The sequence below is a fragment of the Bactrocera dorsalis genome, unplaced genomic scaffold (genome assembly GCF_023373825.1).
Source record: "Bactrocera dorsalis isolate Fly_Bdor unplaced genomic scaffold, ASM2337382v1 BdCtg121, whole genome shotgun sequence".
In the NCBI taxonomy this organism is placed as follows: domain Eukaryota; kingdom Metazoa; phylum Arthropoda; class Insecta; order Diptera; family Tephritidae; genus Bactrocera; species Bactrocera dorsalis.
Genome location: NW_026038172.1, coordinates 38 through 11,337, shown reverse-complemented (window position 1 = coordinate 11,337; position 11,300 = coordinate 38). Strand labels below are relative to the sequence as shown.

At 34.0% G+C, this 11,300-nt stretch overlaps 2 protein-coding genes across 3 annotated transcripts in view; one reads left to right on the top strand and one right to left on the bottom strand.

The window, feature by feature from the left end:
- Positions 1–7,382, top strand: part of LOC105226562 (uncharacterized) — a 41,297-nt gene extending 33,915 nt beyond the window's left edge. Inside the window, exons 7-12 of one of the 2 annotated variants that reach the window (XM_011205482.3) lie at positions 723–899; positions 3,538–3,738; positions 3,824–4,034; positions 4,097–4,248; positions 4,995–5,096; positions 5,181–7,382. In XM_011205482.3, the coding sequence (XP_011203784.1) occupies positions 723–899; positions 3,538–3,738; positions 3,824–4,034; positions 4,097–4,248; positions 4,995–5,096; positions 5,181–5,333 (996 nt within the window). In that variant the 3' untranslated portion in view covers positions 5,334–7,382. 2 annotated transcript variants of the gene reach the window in all.
- Positions 7,383–8,916: 1,534 nt separating this feature from the next.
- LOC105226563 (uncharacterized) lies at positions 8,917–10,430 on the bottom strand. The gene is made up of 2 exons (XM_011205484.4): positions 10,269–10,430; positions 8,917–10,174 (listed from the first exon to the last, which is right to left on the bottom strand). The coding sequence occupies exons 1-2, from the start codon at positions 10,285–10,287 to the stop codon at positions 9,417–9,419; spliced, it is 777 nt and encodes a 258-aa protein (XP_011203786.2). The 5' UTR covers positions 10,288–10,430; the 3' UTR covers positions 8,917–9,416.
- Positions 10,431–11,300: the final 870 nt, after the last annotated feature.

Here is an 11,300-nt window from a genome sequence, read left to right as displayed (position 1 = left end):
TACAACAATTTTCGCATTGCCATATTGTTTTTAATGTTTTTTTATTTCAATTATTAATGTGCATGCATTTTTTAGGCTAGAATTGCTAAAGATCTTAAAGAGTTGCGCGACTCCTCCGTGTTCGCCTTTTTCATGTGTAATGCGCTATTCGTTTTAATCGTGTTCTTGTTGCAATTGAACAAGGACAACATACACGTGAAATGGCCTTTTGGTGTACGCACAAACATAACCTACGACGAATCCACACAAGAGGTAAATTTCGGCAAGGGGATTTCATGCGCGTGACGTCAAATGACACAGTCAAACGTAACTCACACACAAATTTTCATAAATAGGCAAAAACAACAACAATCGCCGTTTGACGTCATCGTAAGAGAAATCCCCAATTGAACATTTTACTAACATATTTCTTTTTTCTTTTCTCCTTTTCTTATATTAAAACATTTCAAAAAAAATCAACTATCTTTTAAAATGGAAAATTAAAATTTTATGAAATATAAAAAAAACTCAAATAAATCATAAAATATGAAAATGCTTTGTGCGGTGATGTGTTAAACGAAACAAAACCAAAACTGACGTTAATCGTACGCAATAACGGCAATTTTTCTTAACCAAACAAACAAAATGTCACGAACGAAAAAAATATCGCTACTGAATGTTAAAACGAATTATTACTATCATTAAACTAAATTGAAATCAAAACAAAAAACAACAACAAACAGGCACGCATCGCAGCCGATCTCATTGATTTGAGGAACAAGTCCGTCTTCGCATTTTTCATGGCCAACGCCTTATTCGTCCTGATTGTGTTCTTGCTTCAGCTGAACAAGGATAAATTGCACGTTGTCTGGCCACTGGGCGTCAAGACAAATATAACGTATATTGAAGAGACATCAGAGGTTTTTATCTGCTGTATTCTCTCTGTTGTTCACACACACTCTCTTCTAACTGTTGTCATGGTTTTGCTGTACATTTTTCCGTTTTAACTCTTTATATACATACATAGATACATAAATATATGTATATTTTCGTATATAAAAAATGGTTTATAATCTCAAAAATAATTGTAAAAATTAACAACAACAAACTTCTCCTACATTTGTGCAAAATTACAAAAGCAGAACTAAAATGTGTTAAATTTGTATACACCCTTTTCCCTCATAGTCACTGCTCTCTTATTACTTTTTTAATTTTTATTTTTCAATTTTTAGTTTGTTCTTTGTGTTTAACAATGTTTGAAAACTTTTTTTCGCGTTCAAAATTTACTTACAAGCCAAAAACACTTTTCCAAAGTCAGAAATGCAAAAGCGGTTTCTGGATTTGTTGTAAAATCTAATTCTATTCTATATAAGTACACGCAGCTTGTTCGCATGAACCTGACTGTCCACGCATAATGTGAAATAATTCGAAAATTCGTTATTGTCAGTGTTTTTTTTAATGTTTCCATCACCTAACACCCAAATATAAATAAAACATATTATATAATTTGTTGATTACATTGGTCGTGGTTTTGTAAAATGTTATACATGCAAATAGAATATTGTTATTATATAAGTTATTAAATTATTTATTGATTGCTAAGGAAATGGTTGCACGCATTTATTTATTATTTTTTTATAATTACATATTGAATGAACAAATATTCCTAAAAACTTCACCTATTTAAACGCTCACGATGTTATTCACTTTGTGCTTGCTTTGTATTTATTGTTTTTGTATGTAAGTCAGAAAATATATATCATCGCAGAAAATCACTTGTTAGCCAACGGATTCGGTTATGCTGCACTTTATAGTATTAATGTCTTTGAATACCTTATCAACGCAATATTTCTTAAACTGCATTTTTATTAGCGCTTTTAGTCATATTGGGTCAAGGCTGGATCAATGTCGACTAGGTAGAGCTTTCTCTAAAGATCCAATAAAATATCAGCACTATCCGATTGAGTTCAGTCGCTTTGAACTCTTCTTCGCCTCTCGAACAGCATTTCTTCTCTATACTTTATAGGATAAAACCGATGGCATACCATAGAGTATTCTGCCGATTTATGGATATAAAGGGCTTAATCTTTGCTTTTCTGAGCAACTCAGACTGAAGCCTGGATGTATGCTATGATAAAATATTTTCATTATTTTTCTTAGCACTTGAATACGTAATCCTTTTAGAATTCATCAATGAATCACAGAAGTCGACAGACAGGAAATATGATCGTAAACCCTTAACTTAATCGAAACGAATCAAACCGAATCGATCTTAACTTAATCGATAAATTTTAAGTGACCATTTTGTAGAGCAGTACACTTCATATAAAACTATGAGTTTTCCGATGAAAAAACATAAAAAAAGTTGTTAAAAAATCGAACTTTAACAGTTAATACCTCTTAAACAGTAAGGTTTACGAAAATGTCTCGTACTTGGAGAAATTTTCTTAGAAATGTAAAATAAGCCATATTTTCATTTAAAGAAACACTTTTTCATTACTGATCCACAAACCTCCATTAGTATTATATCATCAGTAAAATGATGATGAATTTAGCAAGCAAAAGAATGTATTTTCCCATATTCTTCTATTTTTCTCTTCTTTCCTATTTTTCTTCAATATGAAACAATATCGGTTATCGATTTTCGAAAGCTAAGGAATATATTGTAATTGCTTGGAAGAGGCGCTGCTGGTTTATAAAAATTAGAATTTACAAAGCTTAAAATTCTCTACTGTTTATATCGTCGTATTACAAATATAATGAAATAAATATTCGTCTTAATCATAAAAAACTTGCCTTTTAAGTTGTTATGAAATAAAAAACTTTAAAAGCACTGCATAAAATTAAATTTGCACTTATTAATTAAACCTGCAAGCTTTTATTAAAATACTTTATAATTTGTGTAGTATTTAATATTCGTATCTTTATATAATTTATGTTTTGTCTTATTAAAAGTTTCTTATAAGAAACCTCTCTTTGTAACTCTCAAGCAAAAATATTCTGTGCTCGATTTGCGAACGCACTTTTAAGGATAAATGTTTAGACAAAGCCAGCACAATGTCGGATTTCGCATAATATCCACAAAATGAACATTTTACTCTTTTACCGCGAACACGACCCCAACACGACCACGTCCAGTCTATACAAAGTCTTCACAAACAACAGTAACCGTTACTACTTAAGCCATGAACTTGCCAACAAACAAGTACTCGTACCCTTATACATACATACATACATTTCATATACTGTTACCAAACATGGGTACCCTTTTTGTATGCAAGACACCTGTCCATAACAGCTAACCCTTGCATTACTCAAACGAACATTTACGAACCCATCCCAAACAATCAATCATATAATGAATCATATGATGAACAAAATCACACACATTGCACATAAAAATGGTTTACAGAAGAATTTCTATAATTTCTTTACATATTTTTTTCTTATCGTACAATTTTAATTTGTGTAACTAACCTACAAATTACCTCGATTTTCTTGTATGACTGTGCAACTAATCTCAACTTCTTTATTTTGCCACCAATTTTCAACTTTTAGGTACACATTTCTAAGGAATATCTACAATTGGAACCGATCGGTTTGGTGTTTGTGTTCTTCTTCGCGCTCATTCTGATCATACAGTTTACCGCTATGTTGTTCCATCGTTTCGGCACCATTTCGCATATACTCGCCTCCACCGAGTTGAATTTCTGCAAGAAGAAGTCGGAGGACACTTCACAGGACGCATTGATAGACAAGGTAAGCATTAATCCGAAAATAATACTCTCTAATCTTTGCATACTCACACATAACACCCTCTAAACTGTTTCCCGCTTACTTGCAGCACGCTGTGGAGATCGTCAAGAACTTGCAACGTCTTCAAGGTATAGACGGTGATTATGACAATGACTCTGGCAGTGGACCCGATCGCATTGCACGTCGTCGTACGATACAAAATCTAGAGAAAGCACGTCAACCGCGTCGCCAGATCGGCACCTTGGACGTCGCTTTCAAGAAGCGCTTCCTCAAACTAACAGCGGATGAAAATAATCCAGGTAAATTTTTTTTTATTTCTTTGAGAATACTTCTTTAAACTGATTGTCCATACTTCCAACAGCAACTCCGATACTCACGCGCCGCTTGACAATGCGCGCCGAAACGATACGCGCGCTGGAAGTGCGTAAGAACTCGGTAATGGCGGAACGACGTAAGTCAGCTATGCAAACACTGGGCGCAAAGAACGAGTATGGCATTACAACGACTGCTGCGGTAAGTCATATGATTATTTTTAATACATGCAAAACATAATTTAGGCTTTGCATATCAACTCAGAAATATTTAATTCTTTCAACTTTAATATACTAAATAAATAATAACGGCATTACCTAGCCCCACTTCAGTCTGACAATCGTTGATATTTAGCAGCATTTATTGTAAGAATCAGAGAAAACCTACCAGGAGGCGATAATAACGCCCCAAACTATCAGTCTTCAACCTTTCGAGATATTTACTGTAACCCCCTCAGTTTCTTTATCCCATATTTCTTTTTAGGAAAAGTCTTCATCATATCCAGCTCGAAAAATCAATAGGTCTTGAGACATTAAAGTAATTTTACAGAGGTAATCAACTCTCTCAGCTGAGTCAGTCGAACATTGGCCATTGTTGAGCATTTCTAGAACTTCTTATAAATAGAACATATACTTGATTTGCGCCAGCTATGGCTTTAAATATTGTAGTTTTATCTATTACAATATTCAGTAATTAATTTTTCGAATAATAAACTATAGTCTTGAAGAGCCGCGAGCCTATCTTAGATCACTTTAAGCTGTTACTTGTCTAAAATAAAGTACAAACTACAGGCCATCAAGTTTCAAAGTTATTATTTAGCGTATAGAAGCAACTATAAGTAGTTTATTAGTTTCTGAACTGCCATTCGTCAAAGTTACCTTCGGCCGATTAGGAAGAAATCTTATTTCTTTTATTGAGTATAATTGTGCCATCTCTCAACATTTCAGCTGAACAACAACGGCGTAATACCCAATCAGCGTAGTGGACGTATCTCAAATGCGGGCATTAGCATCAAGGATGTGTTCAACGCCAACGGCGGACCAGGCGAGGTAAACTACATAATAACCCGCATATTTATATGCGATTTTTTCAATCTCATTTTTGTTTTTTTTATTCATTTTTTACACGCACAGCAAATCTACGGTTCGAACGGTGGCGGCACCATTAATCAAGGCTACGAGCATGTACTCGAAGATGACGACCGCAACTCGCTGCGACTGACTGCACGTAATCCCAATCAACAGGTGTCATGGGGACAGAATAGCAGCAATACGGGACGTTTGTAGAAGGCGTCACCCGAAGCCACTTGCCAGCCTGATATCGATTTTATTGTTGTTGATGATTTGGAAAAAAGCAAATAAAAATGAAGGACTTGTTTAGTTAATAGTATTAGAATTGTAAGCACGATGTTGTCCTAGAAAAAAAAACCGGCGAAGCGTTGAAATTTCTATGTCCTTTGTACTGGCCAATTAAATGTAGGAAAACCACAGAAGATTTGTCTCGAAATATTACATATTAACAATTACAAACACCATAATATATACAACTAAATACTTGATTAAGCTACAAACACTGTCACAAAGTGAATCACAGTGCTTCCTCGTTGAACACGACAAATTATCAAAAAAAAAACATTTTCAAGACTCCTAGAAGAATTTAGTCGCGGTAAGCGAGAAGCCACTGCTGGTACTCATATTCTGCAGATTCTTTTTAAAGTTCGTAACCACTACTGCCACAACTATAAATACATACAAACATAAATACAATTATTTTATATTTTTCTACTGTTTCCAACTTTAAACTAGTTCGTAAGCTAAAATAATGATTATTATACGAGTATATACGTATACATACAAACATATATATGTATATATATATATGTATATTAGAGTGTCCGTTATTTCATGAATTGACTTTTTCATTGCAAACGTCCCTAAAAGTTGCAATTTTTGTGCTTAAAACAGTATCCAACGTAAACAGGCACTTCATTTTACTTTTCCCATACATTTTACGTGGAATTTTTTATTTTTTGCAATAAAATATTTATCTTTAATGATATTTTAATACAAATTTTTTTTTTCGTTACAAAGAAGCTCTTAATAATTTTTTTCATAAAAGCATTACTTTAAAAGTTACGCAGTTAAAGTCATGCCACAAATGTACTGTATTCATATGGTACACCATGTCGTATAAGCAACACAGAATTTATAAATCACTTGAAGGAATGCTCAGTATATTTAATGCATAACTTTGGCTGCGTATAACTTTTAGACGAAAATTTCTATGAGAAAAATGATAAAGACCATTTCTGTAGAGCAGACAGTTTTATAATAGAATATCACTTTCTAAGTTGTAGATTTACTTGCTTCAAGCAAAACATAAAACAAGCTCATGTTATATACTTGGGAAAATAGATTTGATTTAAGCATGTTTGAAATCAAAAGTAAATAGCGCATATACTGAAACTTCAGCAGGGGTTTGCAAAATAATCAACTTAGGAAATAACGGACACTTTAATATATATACAGATTCATTTATATGTATGTTGGTTTTAACTAATAGTATAATAATATATAATGACATAATAATATAAGCACTTTAGTGTTTTGTAAATATGACAACGAATATTTTTTAGCTAATCACACTGCCCGCTCACGTGAGAGACTTGTTGATGAATATAAATCGAACATTTCGTCCGAATTACTTAGTGAATAGTTGGTGCACACTGCCTGCCAAACAGTTAGTTACCAACTGTTTAGTAAATTAGAAATATATAGCGCTTAACGAATAAATTAGTGTAGCATATATGTTAATTTTTTTGATAATTTTTAGACGTAAAATTTTTTGACATTAATTTTTTTAATTAATTTTTGACTTTTTTCAAAATTTTGTTAATTGTTAATTTTTTTATGTTTGATTTATTTGATTAATTTTTTTCTTTGATTTTTTTTTATTATTCTTTTAGTTATATACATATGTTTTTTTGAAATTTTTTATGACTTAAAAATTGTTGTTATTGCCTTTAGCTACATTTAACGGTATATACTTTGTATATACAAAGTTGTATATGTGTGTTGAGGTCAAAGAACAGCAATACCTGTACCAGTGTATGAATCATGGATAATACTCATTGTACCATTTAGTTTGAAATTACATAAATTATGCAAAACAAATTTACACACAGTTGTAATATTTTTTAGCATATATGTATTTTTTTGTATGTGCTTAGCTATTTTTATATGAAACTCATAATCATGTAATACTCTAAAAGATTTGTAATTTATACGAAATTAGAATAAAACATTGTTAAACAATTAAAAAAAAGTCGAATTCAACTTTTTAGTATTATTACAAGGGGGGATGGCGGTCTTTGACACTTGACGCTTATTACAAGTATACTAGCATGTGTTTGCAGTTGTGAAGTAAAGAACGTAAAATAAGAATTTGATAAATCGCAGACGATGCAAGTTTTAAGTCGACTTGAAACTGCTGCGAAGACATCAAGAAGCATTGTCTCTACAGAGTCCACAAAGTCGATCAAGTTATAGAATTTTAACACCAAGGAGAGCAAGGATGGTAACATTATTCCACAAATACATTGGAGGAGAGCCAAGACTATTACAAAATTTTTCCTATTTTGTAATTTTAGAAAAAAGTTTTCTTAGCTTACAACTTTGAAAGGTTTATGATATCCAGAGTTTACATATTCAATTATTTTATTTTAGTTAAATATGGCTTTTGACCTTAGGACATTTAGTAAAAGCTACTATTCCAATAGTTTACTCTACTTCATCAATTACAAAATTATCGAAACCCATAAATTTAATTCACTCAGAAACATTGCGAAATCACTCAGGAGATTCCGAAACGCGACTGTAATATTTATGATGAGTTCTTATTAGCTTTTGAGGGTTTTACATATTGGCAACACCGGATTGAGGAACATCACGACTATAGAAAATAGTTGAGTGAATTGATATTTTACGATAATGTTAGCTCCTTCTTCCTTTTTAAGGGCGTAGATTACGCGGGTTAAGCCGAGCTTACAGTAGCGCGCCAGGTAGAAAGAACTAACGGCGCGGGTGTTGAGGCCAATGATATCAATATCATCGGAGTTCGCCATCAGCTGTATACTCTTATAAAAGATTGTGCCTTCTCGATTCAGCTCTGCAGCTCGAATTATTCTCTCCAGCAGTAGATTGAAGAAGTCGCGTGATAGGTAATCGCCTTGTCTGTAACCTCCTTGGTATCGAACTTCTCGGAGAGATTCTTCCCGATCCTGTCGGAGCTTTTGGTATTGCTCAAAGTCAGTTTACACAGCCGTATTACTTTTGCGGGGATACCAAATTCAGACATAGCGACGTAAAGTCGCCTTCTTTTCGTGCTGTCAAATAAGCTTTGGAATCGATGTAGAGGTGATGTATGTCGAACCTCTTTTCATGGGTCTTTTCCAAGAATTGCCGCAGGATGAATATGTGGTCTGATGTTAATTTTCCAGGCGTGAGGCCATACTGATAAGATCCAATCAGTATGTTAACGGTGGGATTTAATCTTCCACATAATACGCTCGATAAAACCATATGCGAAGTTTAGGAGGCTTATCCCACACTAGTTGGCGTAGTTCCGGGTGCTCTTATAAGCGCGCGGAAGGAAGTGAAGAGCTCGCTACTTGTACTCATGATTATTTTGCTTTAAGTCTTCACGTTTTAGCAGACATCACGTCAATTTCTGAAGATCTATGACGCTATGTTTTTAATTTAATAAAATATAAAAATTTACTAACAAAAAAATTTTAAATTATAATTTTTTCATGTCTCTGACTACTTCTACCCTCTTAAAGTCCCAGAAACTTTATGACATTTTTATTAATTATTTTCATTATTCTTTATTTTAACCGATATTTTGGGTGTATACATATGTATTTATTTTACCGTTAAGAAATTTAGTTGCAGTGTTTAAAGAATTAGACTAAAGTTATGCTCGGTAAGTAAGAGAGCTTGATTACTTATAAATTGCGTATTTCGGATGACTGAATATGCCGTTATACATGCACATGTAAACAATTCGAAGTTTAAATACAGTTATAAATCATTTTCTAGCAACTAAATATTATGTATTTCAACTTGAGGGCAGCGAGCTGAACTCTTCATATTCGCATATTTTAACAATTTGGGTTTTCAACATTTAGATGCTCCAAAAATGCCAATGTCACTCGTCATTGTAAGTTTTATGTGTATAGCATGATATTTTCTGACAGCACAAGTATATTCCACTACATACATACATATATATTTAAATGTGTGCTTGGTTAAGTATTTGCAATTAATGACAACATCTATTAACAGTGACACCAATAACACGCGACGGGCCTAAGCGCTGATATGATCGCCCTTTTTGGCGGCTATGGGCAGCTTCTCACCCTGCAAGAAGGGATTGTTGGGGCCGCCGTGACCTGTGGCAAAACCGTAGAATTTCTTAACCACCGCATTTGGATTGTCCAAGCCGTTTTCATTCTGGAATTGATGCATCAAGAACTTCTCCATGGTCGAGGTCATCTCGTTGGCGCTGGCATTGCTGTCCTGACCGGCGCAATCGAACATATGCTCGTTGTCGCAGGTGCACTCCTGGGCAGCTTGAAATTCGCGACTGAAAATAGCGGTGTTCTCAAAATCCGATATGCAACCTTGACTTTCCTCATAGCCGTAGGGACAGGGGTTCGGTGGATTGCAGTAGGCCGGCAATGTGGCGTCGGTCTTGATGGCTGGGAAGCGATTGGGCATCTCGCCCATACCGCCATTTATGTACTGGTGTCCCCATAAGGAACTGTGCTGCATGTACTCTTGGTCGCGTATGGACGGATGCGAACCGTACATGCCGCGATACTCGTACTCATCCGGCCCGTTGTTGTTGTTCTTCGATGAGCGCGACACCAGGTCAACGCTTTTCGGCACATCACCAAGCAAATCGAAATAATTCTGCACCGGATCGATGTCCTTGTCCATGCGGTTTAGCAGCTCGGTGAGCAGTACATCGGCAAAAATATTGTCTTTGGGCATGGCGTTGAAAGCGGCGACATTTTGTTGACTGCCAAACAGGAAGATGCCGTAGAGCACAAAGCAAAAAGCGCCTAAAAGTAGACAATTTTATTAGAATTACAAATCGCCACTATTTAAGTTCAAATATATGTATTTCCAATGGCTGGTTATTAATCTCAATCTTACCGTTACGTTGAGCAGCCATATTGTTAATGATAAGCCACTGCGTGTTTTTCCGTTTTCAATCACTCATTCGCTGTTTGTATCTACGTATACTATGTAGTGACGTTCGACGAATTATCGATTTTCCACGCTGACAGCGCTGCATAACACGACAAGGCTTGTGGTGGTTTTATGCCCGGCGCACAGCTCACTGGGTAGTATGATTTTTGTGAATAATGGTTTTTGTATGTTTTGAATTGTTTTTCCTATTTTAAGTAATTTTTAACAAACAAATAAAATTAAAACGGTAATTGTAATAAAATTATAAAGGTAATTGTTTTTAATTTTATTATACTTATCTCAAATACAAAAACCAAAAAAATAGATGAATGCAGATATTTATTTAAATTTTATATTTGATTTTTGGGCAGCTTCCGAAAAAGATGTCAAAATTTTCGAAAAAATTTTCGCTTCAAAGTGGCTTAAATATTCGAAATTATTATCAGAAATTTTATTCCTTCAATCATTACCTGACAAATACATTTAAAAAGGTCGTGTAGAATTTTCAAGCCGATATATCAAGCCGGAACGTTTTTCGGATTAAAAAAAGTTTGGGACACCAATTAACTTAAGCTGATTTTTTTTACAAAAACGTTTACGAGTATATCTCCGAATCTATTAGACGTAACAACTTCACATTTTCGGCTATAATTGTCAAAACTCATAAGTCAAAAAATTTATTTATTTTAAACTCGATATACATATATGGATATAAATCCTTAAAAACAAAACTATTTCCTTGGAAACCTGCTCAGGCCTGAAAAGTTTTATATATTATCATTATATAATATTGCGGCGTCAAGCGTGAGGTATAATAAAAATTCTATGGCGCCCGTATTTATGCTAATCTCTTCATTTATCTTCAGCAGCAGTGTGTTTTGCTTTTGTTGTAACGGCAACAGTTGTTTGACGCAAATGTGTATGTTGTCAATAGATATAAATATATGCATTTGTGGGAATATATGTATTTAAGAAAGAGTTTATTTCAGTACAGTG